Source organism: Hyla sarda, chromosome 8, assembly GCF_029499605.1.
Source record: "Hyla sarda isolate aHylSar1 chromosome 8, aHylSar1.hap1, whole genome shotgun sequence".
Lineage (NCBI taxonomy): Eukaryota > Metazoa > Chordata > Amphibia > Anura > Hylidae > Hyla > Hyla sarda.
Genome location: NC_079196.1, coordinates 172,251,997 through 172,267,915, shown reverse-complemented (window position 1 = coordinate 172,267,915; position 15,919 = coordinate 172,251,997). Strand labels below are relative to the sequence as shown.

The 15,919-nt window shown below is 41.2% G+C and overlaps 2 protein-coding genes and 1 long non-coding RNA gene across 7 annotated transcripts in view; 2 read left to right on the top strand and 1 right to left on the bottom strand.

Moving 5' to 3' along the window:
• Positions 1–1,908, bottom strand: part of LOC130283963 (uncharacterized) — a 57,185-nt gene extending 55,277 nt beyond the window's left edge. Inside the window, exon 1 of the long non-coding RNA XR_008846888.1 lies at positions 1,799–1,908. This is a non-coding gene — a long non-coding RNA (uncharacterized LOC130283963). The remainder of the gene's footprint in view (positions 1–1,798) is intronic.
• The window catches only part of LOC130283961 (hemoglobin subunit beta-2-like), a 47,929-nt gene extending 44,121 nt beyond the window's left edge, over positions 1–3,808 (top strand). For 3 of the 5 annotated variants that reach the window (XM_056533769.1, XM_056533772.1, XM_056533768.1), the window contains exons 2-4: positions 1,632–1,852; positions 3,015–3,237; positions 3,621–3,808. In XM_056533769.1, the coding sequence (XP_056389744.1) occupies positions 1,632–1,852; positions 3,015–3,237; positions 3,621–3,749 (573 nt within the window). In that variant the 3' untranslated portion in view covers positions 3,750–3,808. Of the gene's footprint in view, positions 1–1,607; positions 1,853–3,014; positions 3,238–3,620 lie in introns of all 5 variants that reach the window. The other 2 variants (XM_056533770.1, XM_056533773.1) reach the window with 2 other exon arrangements.
• An 8,488-nt stretch (positions 3,809–12,296) lies between these two features.
• On the top strand, positions 12,297–15,276 carry LOC130283962 (hemoglobin subunit beta-2-like). Its single transcript, XM_056533774.1, has 3 exons — positions 12,297–12,529; positions 12,823–13,045; positions 15,148–15,276. The coding sequence occupies exons 1-3, from the start codon at positions 12,327–12,329 to the stop codon at positions 15,274–15,276; spliced, it is 555 nt and encodes a 184-aa protein (XP_056389749.1). The 5' UTR covers positions 12,297–12,326.
• Positions 15,277–15,919: the final 643 nt, after the last annotated feature.

Below are 15,919 nucleotides of genomic sequence, written 5' to 3'. Positions count from 1 at the left end.
ACAGTAATGTAGTAACTATTAATAGCAATATTGGGGGAGATTTATCATTCAAAGTGTACCCTACTCTTTTGTTTACTGCCATTTTTTCTGTCTAACTTTTTCCATTTCAGCGTGTAATTTATCATAAGTGTGTGTACTGTAGATGATGAATTCCCCGCCACTCCGGGCGGGAAAAGCTCTAGCTTACGAGGTTTTGTATGTGCACTTTTGGTCGGCGTACTTTAGCTCCTGGAAATAAGGGTCTGCGCAATTTTTTGTGACTTATTCTAAAAGTCGCATATGATAAATAAGGGTGCACTGCATGTCAAAATCGGAAATAGGTGTACTGCTACTCAAAAACTTAGGAAACGTCTACTACAAAAGTTGCACAAATGTCGCTAAAATTACATGACTGCGCCATCACAGCGCCAATAATAGACGGAAAATAATGTCTATATTGAATGATAAATCTCCCCCATTGGCTCCACTAGAAACTTAAAAATAAATTAATAAATAATAATATTATATACATACTATGTTTCTATGTAGTCCTGCTGATTAGTTGTAACTATGTTTACCTTTATTTATTGATTACTAGCTGAGTACCCGGCGTTGCCCGGTTTTTCCTTCCTCATCCTTGTTGGGGAGGAAAATCAACAGAGGAGGAAACTTTTGACTTCATATCCAATCCCCATATATTGTTTTCATATCCCAACCCCATATCCCGTCCTCATACCACAACCTCCTATCCCGACCTCCTATTCATTCCTCCTATCCCATCCTCCTAGCCCAACCCCCTAGCCCGACCTCCTATCCCGACCTCCTTTCTCAACCTCCTATCCCATCCTATCTTGACCTCCTATCCCGTCCTCATATCCCGACCTCCTATCCCATCCTCCTATCTCCACCTCCTATTTCCACCTCCTATGCCGTCCTCATATTCCGTCCTCACATCCCGACCTCCTATCCTGACCTCCTATCCCGTCCTCCTATCGCCACCTCCTATCTCCACCTCCTATCCTGTCCTCATATCCCGACCATCCCGTCCTCCTATCTTGACCTCCTATCCCGTCCTCATATTCCGACCTGTAATACGTGTACCAGGTATTGAAATATCTCCAGCCGTACGGAAGTTATGTGGGAACATACATTTCCCATTGATTTGCATGTGACGTTAAACAAAAACCCCGACCCTCACATACGGGGGTAGTTAAGGGTTAAATTAACTATCCTATATTTTAAGTGGACATATAAGTAACATGTGATCAAGTATTATCAAGTATTATGCAGTAACATATATTTCCCATTGACTTGTATGGGACTTTAAACATAAGCCCCCCCCCCCTGGCAAATGGGGGTGAGTAAGGGTTAAATGACCTATCCTATGTTTGTTGTTGACATATAAGTAACGTGTGTGCCAAGTTTCATGTTAATATCTTTAGCCGTTTGAAAGGTTTTGTGGAACATACACACACACATATACACACACACACGCGTTGAGTTTTATATATATAGATTACGAGTGCTCACATTTTTGTGCTGTGTCTAGTAAAGTTGCTATTATAGGTCTATTATTGATGACAATATATCACAAAGTACAATAGTCGCTGCATTGACTATTTTCTTAGTTATCAGATTGTTGTGGTCATTAGGAGGATGACGCAGCAGAAATATACATGGGTGGACTGCAGGAAGGTCACTATATAAAGGACATTTTATGTCCAAGATCCACTACAAACTGCAAGAGATTCATCTCTACAAGCTCCAACCCAACAGCAACAATGGTGCAGTGGACTGCTGAGGAGAAAGCCGCCATTACCTCCACCTGGGCCCAGGTCAATGTTGAGCAGGATGGTCATGATACCCTGACAAGGTAAGAACATGCAGACTTCATGGGGGAGATTTATCAAAACCTGTGGACAGGCAAAGTTGCCCAGTTGCCCATAGCAACCAATCAGATCGCTTCTTTCATTTTCCACAGGCCTTGTTAAGAATGAAAGAAGTGAGCTGATTGGTTGCTATGGGCAACTGGGCAACTTTGCCTGTCCACAGGTTTTGATAAATCTCCCCCCATGCCTCTTTTATTACACATCGTTGTATAACTATTGCTTCAAGCATCATTTAATAGTTTACCAACTCCAATATACATTTACCCTGTTTCCTGCTTCTTTCTTATGCTTCCTAGATTTTATGTATTGCATAATGAAAACTTGCTAAACTTTCTAATATAATGTTTCTAACCATGTAAATTGTAAATAACGTGGAGTGGTGCCCATCTCACTTCCCAAGCCCGCAGCGCTCGGACTGGCGTGGGCAGCACCTAAGTGTGTAGACTGAAAGACAAGTGAATGTCCAGCGCAGGTAGATGCAGAACCTCTTTATTGCAATAAAAACTTCAGTACATGGACACTGGTGACGCATTTCGGCCCTGGCGTCGGCCCGACGCCAGGGCCGAAACGCGTCACCGGTGTCCATGTTTTCCATGTACTGAAGTTTTTATTGCAATAAAGAGGTTCTGCATCTACCTGCGCTGGACATTCACTTGTCTTTTAACCATTTAAATATCTCTACTATCTCTACTGTCAATGAATGGGAACCTTCACATCCATATGGCTAAAAGCCAGACATATGAACGTTTGCTACAATGATATCGTGTCTATGTGATTTTCGATGCTCCTAACACATAATAAATGTCTACAATGAATCTCTATACTGTTTCAGCCTCTGGGGAAAAAAACTGAAAGTTTGAGACATTTGTATTATATTATGATGATTAACATTTGTTTGCGTAAAATTGAGAACAATGGGGGAGATTTATCAAAACCTGTGCGGAGGAAAAGTTGCCCAGTTGCCCATAGCAACCAATCAGATTTCTTATTTCATTTTGCAAAGGCCTTGTTTAAAATGAAAGAAGTGAGCTGATTGGTTGCTATGGGCAACTGGGCAACTATTCCTCCGCACAGGTTTTGATAAATCTCCCCCAATGTCGTTGAACATTGAGCTTTCCTAAAATATTTTTATATTGTTCTCAATAGGCTTCTAGTCGTGTACCCCTGGACCCAGAGATACTTCAGCAGTTTCGGAAACCTGTCCAATGTGACCGCCATCTCTGGCAATGCCAAGGTCCATGCTCATGGCAAGAAAGTTCTTACAGCTATCGGTGGCGCCGTCCAACACATGGATCATGTGAAACATCACCTGGCTGCTCTCAGCAAGGTTCATGCCCAGGAACTCCATGTGGACCCCGAGAACTTCAAGGTAGAAATGTATTTATTAATATGGAGATATATATTTATACAAGTTAAGTGAATTGCATGTCCCAATAGTATAGAAAAAACTACTATTTCCAATGGGGGGGCATTTATGCCACTAGAGCCATGCTGTTTATTAGCAGCTCTTGACTGATAGAGAGGGGTCATTGGGGTCCTAGTAACTCCCTCTATGATGTCAATGCCTTAGTCAGACAGATGTGCAGGGATTGCCTCTGTGAGAGGATCCTTTAAATCATCAACTTCTTATAGTGCATGTGTCTCAATTGTCTCATATACTTGAAATGGTTAATCTCCCACAAACAAACTTGTTTAGTCCATAAGGCTGGTCTGTAAGAAGTAACTAATAAACTGTTTACTCATCTTCCACAGCGTCTTGGAGAAGTTCTGGTCATCGTCTTGGCCTCCAAGTTGGGATCTGCATTCACCCCTCAGGTCGAGGCTGCCTGGGAGAAGTTCATCAATGTCCTGGTGGCTGCTCTGAGCCAAGGCTATTTCTAAACCATCATGTTGTTTCTTGTAAAGATGTTATGACAGATCTATAATAAAAATGTATTTTACACTAACACCATTGTTATACTTGTACTTGTCCCTATAACAACCAAATAGGCAAAGTAACCACAGAATGTCACATAGCCTCTGGGCACTTACATTGTAAAGGGACTTTCGTATATGTGGCTATGCCCATGCATTGTTCTAGTACTACGTAGTACAGATATTTCCCAAGGTCTTCTATGAAGGTCACAAGGGGTTCTGTCAGCCATTTTGTGCTAGCAATACTGTCCTACATAGTCATCAGGAAGGGGATAGCATCCATACCTTCAAAAAAAATTGTATGACTGCAAAAACAGCTAAAGAGTTGGGGGGGGGGGGGCTTCATCTATGCTCCCTGTAATAAGAGCTGTCAATCTCAGGTGAAAGGCAGGGTTGGGAAGACTCTCATTACGAGGAGCTCAGGAGAAGACCCCCAACTCTTCAGGAGCAGGTAACTAATACAATTAGTCTAAAACCCTTTTATTGGCCATGTAAAGTGCATGACTAAAAGCAGAGGTAGGATACTCCACACACACCCCTCTAACCCCGCCCCCGCGCTGCCTATTTAGGGCTGTCTGCGGTTTGCTAGCAAAAAACTGTTGATAGTTTCCCTTTAAGTTGTTACTGTCATTGATAAATTTTAATAACATATGTAAACTGGTCATATTTTATTGTATAATGAAGCGCAAATCATATCTACAAAAAAATGTAAGCACACTCAGAATTTCCCTACCCCCCTTTTTCCCACACAAGGAAGTAGTTCAGTCAACGGAATGAATGTTCCCTCAAAAATAAGAAATTCCCTCCTTTGCTGCTATGTAGTAGTTTTCAAATGTGCTCTTTGGTGAGGACCATTTAATGGTCCAAGCACCTATCTCTTTAACTACAGAAGTAAAAAAATAACGTGGCACTCCACTTGTGGTGAAAATCTGTAGCAATTTTCATTCAAGCAATCCAAAAAGTAACATTTTGGTCATTTAAGATCTTCCTTAGACCGGATTGCTGCAGAGGAACTGTAAGTTAAGGAACCAGTTGCGGTCAGGTACCATACAGAGGAGCGAGTGGTGTGAGCTACTATCCACCTGCGACTATGGTCGCCACACCACTCACTCTTCTGCACAGTACCTGACCGCTACTGGTTCCTTAACTTACAGTTCCTCTGCAGCAAGGAAGGTCTTAAATGATCGAAACGTTACTTTTTGGATTGCTTGAATGAAAATTGCTACTGATTTTCACCACAAGTGGAGTGCCACGTTATTTTTTTTACTTCTGTAGTTAAAGTGATAGGTGCTTGGACCATTAAATGGTCCTCACCAAAGAGCACATTTGATAAGTGGAGTGCCACGTTATTTTTTTACTTCTATTGAAACAGTTTGGGACCCTAACTGAGCACCCACTTTAATAGGGAGTGTCGTATTTATTGCATTATATCATTTTAACTACCGTAAATAAACGCCTGGCAAGAATGCTGCAGTTTAAAATTAGTATAGACAGAATCCCCTCAAAACATTGTATCAATTTGTATAATTCAATAAAAAAAAATAATAATAAAGGGGATGTGATGGGGCAATGCCTGGCAATGAACCAATGCACTTATATTTCATTAACCCTGTTGTTTTATATTGCAGTGATCCAACAGATAAATGCCTATAATATATACTCTCCTCATTCCAGAGTACTCCTTATCTTCATGGCTCCTGATGCTGTCCAGTGTCAAGAAATATTGTACATTGGAATGATAACTTCCCCCCAATGTCCTCCTGATGCAGCCAGTGATAAACCATGCCCCGACCTGTAAAGCAACCTGAGGGTGAGGGAACAAAGCATGAGTCTGGACTGGGCCTTGAACATTTCCCTTAAAGGGTACCTCTCATCAAATAAACTTTTGATATATTTTAGATTAATGAATGTTGAATAACTTTCCAATAGCATGTTAATGAAAAATATGCTTATTTCTATTGTATTTTTCCAGATCAGTCCTGTCAGCAAGCATTTCTGACTCATGCTGGAGTCCTAAACACTCAGAGTGGCCAGCCTGCTTTGTTCACAGCCAAACAGGCTGTGAACAAAGCAGGCTGGCAGCTCTGAGTGTTCTCCTTTGTGAACAAAGCAGACTGGCAGCTCGTAGTGTTTAGGACTCCAGCATGAGTCTGAAATGCTTGCTGCCAGGACTGGTAGGGAGACCCCTAGTGGTCATTTCTTCAAAGTGGAAAATTAAATAGAAAGAAGCATATTTTTTAATAACATGCAATTGTAAAGTTATTCTGCATACATTAATCTATAATAAATCAAAAGTTTTTTTGATGAGAGGTACCCTTTAACTGATCTAAATTTATGGATCTGGTATAGAGTCTAGATTTACTCCAGCATGCAGTTGAAATTTATGTAGTGGTCTGGTTTGGGGTCTGAATTTATTTAAGGGGTCTGATCTAAAGGTCAGAACAAATTTTGGCATCTGGCCTGAGGTCTGAATATGTTTGCCATCAATTCTAGAATATTTGCATCTGGCCTGAGGTCTTACTTAATTTTAAGGTCTGCTCTGAAGTCTGGATTAATTTTGGGGTAACAATTCGGTAATTAGAGAGGGGCCTTATTTGGCTCACTTCAGCTTAGTAAGAGGGTCCTCATGGTTAGATTCCAGAGCTGGGCTGCCCTTTTTAAGGCAATAACTCTGCCTAGGAATAGGGACTTAGTAATAGAGTTTAATATGAGACATGAATAGGCCCATAGAATCAACTGTCTTTTACTTTTGAGTGACAAAGACTACACTGACTGTTAAAGTTCCATTGCGGAAAACCCACCGTAGATTATGTATGTGTGAACGTAGCCTTTCAAGGCTGTTCTGAAAACACCAAAAAGGAGCCCAGCACAGCAATCTGTCAGTAACCTACAGTATATAGTATTCTTATACACAAAATCTTATTTAACATATCATACAGCTAGATAACTTAAAGGGGTTATCCATCATAAGGTGATTTTAGTACATACCTGTCAGACAGTAATGGACATGCTTAGGAAGGATCTGCGCTTGTCTTGGGGCTTAATGGCTATCTTGTGAGATTACCATAACACTGTGGCTAGCTTTTTGTGAACTGGCTATTTTCTAATGGAGTTTCCTCTCTCCAACTACAAGTCCCATAATTCCTTGTGTGTAATTGTGAGGTCATTTTTCTCCCTCCCACACATCAGCCATCCCACCCATTGAGAATAAATCCCCTCAAGGAAACCCTGACTAAAGACCCTCTAACAAATCTAAAACATAACTTTTATTTCATGGCGAAACGTTAGGAGGAGGAATGACTATGTGGCATGAATATATACTGAATTGGGTTGCTGAAGCATAGTAGTCTGTAGACAGTATCAAAAAAAGTATCCAAACTGAATACAGCACCCTGATAAAGAGTAGTCCGTATAGGACACTAAGATTCTTATTGACAGCATTTCATGCAGGCATTAGTCGTAGTTTTAACACCACTGCCACCTAGTGGCTAATGAGCACATTATCACCCCTTTTTAACTATTACAGAAATAAAAGTTGTGTTTTTGATACTTTAGAGGGTCTTTAGTCCAGGTTTCCCTGAGGTGATTTATTCTCCAAGGATTGTGTTAAAATGAATGGGCCCAGGGATCCTCTGGGGACATTTGGTGTAAAAGATACCCCACCCATTGAGGCACACCTGTGCTGCCTTTCATGCAATTGACCAGTGTTTTTTTAACCAGGGTGCCTCCAGCTGTTGCAAAACTAAAATTCCCTGTAGAATGATCTCCACCTCCCTCCCCCCCCCCCCCCCCCCATCCAGTGGTCGCTCAACCACCCATTGAAGCAGACAGGGTGTCTGTCATTACCTGACTAGTGAGGTAATGTCTCAGGAAGCACTACAACCTGGGTAGACCTTAGATGACACTCATTTTGTATGCTGTTAAAAATAAGCTTCGGGGCAAAGATCACATAAGAAATGCAAGACCACCATGAAACACAGGTACAGACACTATATTATGAACTACTCTAACTTTACAGCCCCTCTAGCATAGTCAAAAAAAAACAAAAAACTGGAATACCTCTTTAAAGCTCCTGGGACTATTATATGCTGTTTATAATGATATATTTACAATTACAAGACATTTTTCAGTTTTATCACGGTTTAACATTTGTGAAAATCATGGTAAAAAATTAAATTGTAAAAAAGGACAAAACTTAAAACCCATTTTTTGTGTTTCTTTTTTCTTCTCTTTTCAGATCCGTGTATGCAGAGGATTGTGGTGCATTCTGTGGATTATGGCAATGAACTCTATTTTTTTTCTTTTAATAAAATTGCTAACGAGGGCTGTGGAAGAGTGAATAAAATATTTTTTCCAATGTGTTGTGTTTTTTTTAAATTGAATTTTCAGGCTTAGTAGTGGAAGCCGTCTTATTGACGGAACCCCCAATTATTACCCCGGTACCTACTGCCCCATGGGTGACGGGGATCTGGGCTAAACTCCTCCACTGGGTAATTACTTTTGTATTTATTCTACTGCATTTTGTCCTGTCGCTTCCTGTGCTTTTTATATTTTGGGTTGTGATTTGGTGGCTTTACATGTTTAGTTACTCTGTTATGCAGACTGTTTTACTGTGGAAGTAACATCACTATCCGAGATCTCTTGTTCTATCTCTGTATCACCGGGATGCATATCTGGCATTCCATCTCTTACAATTTTTAAATGCTTTTAAAAGTATGTCATTATTTTGTATTTATGCATCAATAGATTTATTGTTACAACTTGATCTACAGTAGATACGCCTGCTTTTTGCTTTGTATTTTGTATTTTTGCGTGGGATCTTTATATTTTCTTGGGAGCTCCTTTGTGCCTTTTTTTAAAAGAAAAGAAATCTAGTTCATCCGCCATGATCCATCAAATCCGCCGTAATCATCTGCATGCACGGATCTGAAACGGGAAGAAAAAAGAAACACAAAAAATGGGTTAGTACATTTAGTACATGTAGTAAAATGCAATGTCTTCCCAAACAGAGAGCCTCCAATTGTTGCAAAACTACAACTCCCAGCATGCCCAGACAAACTTTGGCTGTCTGGGCATGCTTGGAGTTGTAGTTTAGCAACAGATGGAGTCTCCCTGTCTGGGAGGACACTGCTAGAAGGGTCTATTGACATTATACAAAACATACAATGTGAACAGAGCCTCATACTTACCACTCTGCCTCCTGTCTGTAGCTCCGCCCCTAATGTCATCATCACTAGGGGGCAGACACGGTAGGAACAGGGAGTGAGGAAGGTAAGGGGATCTCCTCTTCTGTATACACTATATACAGCTGTTTATAGAAAGCTGTATATGCTTTTCAATTGTTTTTTATTGGATTTTTCAAGAAATATACAAGTAAACAATCAAACATTTACTGAAATGATACGAATAGACAATATTCATAAGTCAGTAATCATTATAAGGATCTAGAACTAATATACCGCCCAAAGGGTTAACCAGTTAACCAACAGTGTAAGTTAACTCTTTCCTTGCTGGGCTGGTGCATAGCGCTCTTAAAGGGGTTAAGTGAGCCAGCAATGTGTATACTGTATACACATTGCAGGCTCACTATAAGTTCTTGCTGGGCAGTAGATATGCAACGTATCTCTACTCCTCAGCATCAGCTGTTCTCCCGCCTCTGTAGCCGTGAGCACAGCTGAGTCCCGAAATCCACATCAGGAGGATCGCAACAGGTGTCAGGAGTGACAATTGCTGTGATCTGTCCCTTACTGCAGGTACTACTGCTCCCAACATGGAGCACACTCTGCTCCATGCTGGGAGTTGTAGTACCTGTACTAATTCACAGATCGCAGTGGGTGTCACAATTGCAATCTGTCTATTAATGCAGGTACTGCAGCTCCCAGCATGGAGCAGAGTGTGCTCCATGTTGGGAGCAGTAGTAGCTGCAGTAAGGGATAGATTGCAGCAAATGTCACTCCTGACACCCACTGTGATCCTCCTGTATAATGTATAGATGCGACCATACGCTCTACTATGGTCCCTGCACGGCCGTATATATACACCTATTGATATCTCCTGCAGAGAATTGTGATTGGCTGGAACCATCTGGCCAATCACAACTCTCTGGGGGAAATATGAATCGTCATGAATTCACATTGCAGAATACAGTGCAGGATAGCGGAGAAGAAGCGGCCAACTTGTTCCATGCTGGGAGTAATAGTATTACCTAAAAAAAATGAAGAAAAAAAAGTGAAAAAAGTTAAAAACACACTCACACACACACTTTATTAAACACATTATTAAAATACATTACTAATAAAAAATTATTTATAAAAATGAATTTACATTTAATACATTTACATTTTTACATTTAAATGGCCCCTTTCTACATTTTAATTATTGTCGGCTACATTTTTAGTTCCCTGCCCACATAAATTTTTATTAATAAAAAAATTTTGTTATAAAAATATAAATTTCGTTACATACAATTTTCTCCATTACTACTGTATCTATTTTTTTTTAATGGTACCCTACGAAATTTTAATAAAAAAGGTATCTCCAACCCTTTTTTGTATCCAAAAAAAGAACAAGAACCACCTACAAAAACGCCAAAGTAAAAACCCACATGGCGCTTTTCTTGCCGTTTTTTCACTCTCATAGACTTCTATGGGAGGAAAACACCAAGATTTTCCTGAAAAAAACTCCAAAGTCTGAACAAGATGTCGTTTTTGAAAAACTGCCAAGGAGCCAAAAATAGTTGAAAAACACCAAAAGGATAAAAAAAAAAAAAACACCAAACTGAAAAATGGCAAGTGTATATGGCATTTTGCATTACCCTATTGACTTGCAGCTAACATCTGGCCGCAGCGTTTAAAAAAATAAAAATAAAAAACGCCATGCGGCATTTTTGTTATAAAAAAAAAACAAGTGGAAACCTAGCCTAAAAGGACTTTACTTGACCTTTGCATTTTCACATTGCCAAAAATATAAACTGGGTTCATACGCATTATTTGTTACTCATTAAGGTCAATATTTTAGCCAAAACCCAGGATAGGTCCAAAACACAGACAAAAATCTTTCCATTATTGTTTTTTTTCTGCAATGCTTCAACTCCTGGTTTTCGCTAAAAATACTGACCAAAATACTGATCAAATACTAACCAAAATATTAAGCATGAACCCAAATAAAAAGAGAATTTTATATGGCAACCACCATCAGTTCCAGGAAAAGTACAGTTTTTTTTTTTACCTTTCAGCTATACAGTATTAGTGTTTTCAGCTCTTAGTAGTAAATACAGATGACAGATTCCCTATAATAGTAAAATAATGCATTTGAAACCTGAGAGAAAATACAGAAATACATGGATCGCTTATCCTAAGGAAAGGCAATAAACATAATATCCTAGAAAAACATCTTCAATCAATTTATACAATTCTAATGATAAAATAACAGAAGCATACTGTATACCACAGATGCACTTTTCTAGCAAGTAAATCTAGCCTTAAAGGGGTACTCCGGCACTAAACATCTTATCCCCTATCAAAAGGATAAGGGATAAGATGTTAGACCGCGGGGATCCCGCCGCTGGAGACCCCCGCGATCTCTCCTGTAGCACCCCCGTTTTTCAGCTGCACAGAGCGAGGATTGCTCTGTGGCTTATGACGAGCTATGCAGGGGACGGAGTATCATGATGTCACGGCCCCGCCCCCTCGTGACATCATGCCCTGCCCCTTAATGCAAGTCTATGTGAGGGGGTGTGACGTGACATCACGAGGGAGCGTGGTCTGTACGTCATAACCCCCGCCGCCCGCACCCAGTGTTCTAAACGAATGTCAGGTGCTGCACAGAGGTCGTGGGGGTCCCAGCTGAGGGACCCCCACGATCAGACATCTTATCCCCTATCCTTTGTAGGGGTGGAGTACGCCTTTGAGGAACATGATATCCGAAAGATGAATATTCGTGCAACAACTATCACCTTAAAGTGTAATTGTCACTTCAGAAGACTTTTGAAATATCATAGAGACTGGGGTCTGGGTACTTAGACCCCCATGGATCAGAACAGCGAGAAGGGAAAAGCACATGTGACACTGGAAAACTGTCCTAATTGTGTCATTATTTTGCTGTGCTAAATTCCTATAGGAATCAATAGGGCTAGATTCCGCAGACAGTATATGTTTGTACGGGCATACTGGCATTTGTAGTTTTGCAACAGCTGGAGGCACACTGGTTCGGAAACATTGCTTCAATATAACATTAAGAAGTTTACCATGGAGTATTTTTACAGAATTTGAAGTCTGCATTTGTGGATCTGGGGCATGAGGAGTAAACTGGACCATGATGTGTTAGCAAGTCATATATTTATTCTGCTTGCATAAGGGATACTTTATTGAAAAGAGATATCCCTAAATATGATTAGAATTCTGGTCAGATGGTAGACCAATGTTCTATGTAAAATGTGCAGGCGATGGAGGTTTTCTTATCGTCATGTAATGTGGTCAGTAGTAGATTGTCCACTTTGTCTAGAGTCATCATTTCTATGGCTACTCGGAGGCTGATGCAGCAGAAATGTACATGGGTGGACTGCAGGAAGGTCACTATATAAAGGACATTTTATGTCCAAGATCCACTACAAACTGCAAGAGATTCATCTCTACAAGCTCCAACCCAACAGCAACAATGGTGCACTGGACTGCTGAGGAGAAAGCCGCCATTACCTCCACCTGGGCCCAGGTCAATGTTGAGCACGATGGTCATGATACCCTGACAAGGTAAGAACATGCAGATATCTTATGTGTATTGGGCTACATTTTATTGTTTCTTATATCCTTTACTACTGGGTTTATCTATGATTATATATTTTCTTTTCTTTCTCAATAAATCTACATGAGGGCTTTGGGATTCATTGTAGATTAATGTGTAATATTACTTATAATATGGAACAATGTATTCATAATTTTGGCTATCCATACTATTTCATATCGGCCCGTAGAGTATATGCTACACATGCAGTGAGTAATATATATATTTCTATGTATATAAATAATGTGTGTTTTCTCAATAGGCTGCTGGTCGTGTACCCCTGGACCCAGAGATACTTCAGCTCTTTTGGAAACCTGTCCAATGTGACCGCCATCTCTGGCAATGCCAAGGTCCATGCTCATGGCAAGAAAGTCCTTACAGCTATTGGCGGTGCCGTCCACCATATGGATGATGTGAAACATCACCTGGCTGCTCTCAGCAAGACTCATGCCGAGAAACTTCATGTGGACCCCGAGAACTACAAGGTAGAGTATTATCAGTGTGTTTTTATACTAGATTTCTCTACTTTAAAAAAAAATTACTTAATTTATACCAGATTTATCAACCTATCAAAGATAATAACTTGAGGGATCTGCCCACAGCAACCAATTACAACTCTACTTTTTTATGTAAGTGAGCTGTGAAAAAGGAAAGCTGAGCTGTGATTGGTTGTTATGGGCAAATCACTGAGCCCATTTTTGGCTTTAATAGGTTGGTAAATCTAGGTCAACATGTTCAATAAACCATTAATATTCTAAGAACTCTGAGCTGTCGGGTTTTCAGGTGATCAAATTCACCACATTTTATGTTGGAATATTAGTAAATTAGTTTTATGTTTTTGAAAAGGTGGGGGACAAGCCCCTTTTTCAGACACACATACCCTTTTCAGATTTTAAAGTGGAGAGTTAGTGACACGTGTCCCAAAAACCTTACAAAATGTACTCTTAAAAGCCCTAGTAAATGAGGCCCATAATATTTTGCCCCTTCATTTTGGTCTGCATTTTTTCAAAATTAGTAGAGGGTCAACAGCACAAAAAAGGTGCAAATTATTCTATTATTCTTTCTCTGTGTATGGGTTCTACTTCTGGCATTGGTAAGATTACTGGCCAAAATGAAAACCAAAGTGAGGACAAAAATACTGTGTGTGCGCATATCCCAACAGTTCAAACAGTCATTCAGTATAATGGTTTATTTACCGTATATACTCGAGTATAAGCCGACCCGAACATAAGCCGAGGCCCCGAATTTTACCCCAAAAACCCAGGAAAAGTTATTGACTCGACTATAAGCCTAGGGTGGGAAATACATCATCCCCTCATGTCATCACCCAGACCCCCGTCATCATCCAGACCCCCTTCATCATCACCGCCTGTCAATCCCTTCCTTCGTCATCATCCCTCCCCCTTCATCATCACCACCTGTCAATCCCTTCATCAGTGGTCTTCAACCTGCGGACCTCCAGATGTTGCAAAACTACAACTCCCAGCATGCCTGGACAGCCTAGGGTGGGAAATACATCATCCCCCCATGTCATCATCTAGACCCCCGTCATCATCCAGACCCCCGTCATCATCCAGACCCCTTCATCATCACACCTGTCAACCCCTTCATAAGTGGTCTTCAACCTGCGGACCTCCAGATGTTGCAAAACTACAACTTCCAGCATGCCCGGACAGCCATCGGCTGTCCAGGCATGCTGGGAGTTGTACTTTTGAAACCTCTGGAAGTCCGCAGGTTGAAGACCACTGCGGCCTTTGTCATCATCCAGCCCCCCCCCCCCCCTTTTGTTTTGTACTCACTTCCCCTCGGCAGGAACTTAGGGTGAGCTAGTCCGGGCCATCTATGCTGCAGGGACCGTCCGGTGGGGATGGTTAGTCGTTGCGGGCTGTCCATTTTCACCGGGGGGGGCCTCTTCTCCGCGCTTCGGGCCCAGACTAGTGATGTTGCCTTGACGACAACGCACAGGGACGTTGCGCAAGAAACTCCCTGTGCGTCGTCTTCAAGGCAACGTCACTACTCCGGGGCCGCGGAGAAGAGGCCCCCCCCCAGTGAAAATGGACAGCCTGCAATGACTAACCATCCCCACCGGACGGTCCCTGCAGCATAGATGGCCCGGACTAGCTCACCCTAACTTCCCGCCGAGGGGAGGTGAGTACAAAACAAAGGGGGGGGGGGGCTGGATGATGACTAAGGCCGCAGTGGTCTTCAACCTGTGGACCTCCAGTGGTTTCAAAACTACAACACCCAGCATGCCTGGACAGCCGATGGCTGTCCGGGCTTGCTGAGAGTTGTAGTTTTGCAACATCTGGAGGTCCGCAGGTTGAAGACCACTGATGAAGGGATTGACAGGCGGAGAGTTCACTCAAGTATAAGCCGAGGGGGGCTTTTTCAGTACGAAAAATCGTGCTGAAAATCTCGGCTTATACTCGAGTATATACGGTAATAAGTAAGCCAACAATTTTAAAAAATAGATATGATTCTTATAAGAATGACTTTGAATCTACACAACATTTTTATAGTTTTCATGTCCAATTCCCATATTCCAGTAACTATGCATTTCACTAATTATTTTTCACTTTTTTCACAGCGTCTCGGAGAAGTTCTTGTCATCGTTTTGGCCTCCAAGTTGGGATCTGCATTCACCCCTCAGGTCCAGGCTGCCTGGGAGAAGTTCATCAATGTCCTGGTGGCTGCTCTGAGCCATGGCTATTTCTAATTCTAAAATAGTTTTGACTGATTTGATGGTAAATAAAAATATTTATAACTAAATGCATAGTTGTGGTTATGAGTACTGATGTTCATGTAGTAGTATATTGCATGATTGACTGATCTTCTAAAAACAAGCATACCACTTTTCATCTGGCCCATTCACACAAAGGAATGTCTACCCAGATAACTTCAAAGGACAGGACAAGTCCGTGCTAGGACCACTCGGAATTGCAGTCTCCATTGTCGGCATTGCATTTCCAAGCGGATTCCGGTGAAAGAGTCCGGAATTTGAATTTCGACGGAAGATGTTTCTGCCACGGAAATTGTGCCATGTACACAGTGCAGCAGTATCCCATTGAAAACAAGGGGAGGCTGCTGTAATGGAATTTCTGAGAAAAATCTGGCAGCAAAGTTGCGCTCTGAAATTTGGCCTTGTGAATGGATCCTAAGTACAGGAGGACAACCGCCTCAAATCCACAAATTGCCAAGTCAGATTAATGTACTAGTAGGGTGTATTCACACGTACAATATCCTGCGCATATCTAATATACAGGATTTGAATGTAAACTAAATGAATGATCACAGCTTCAAATCCTGTGCATCAAATATGCGCAGGATACTGTACATGTGAATACACCCTTAAAGTTTTT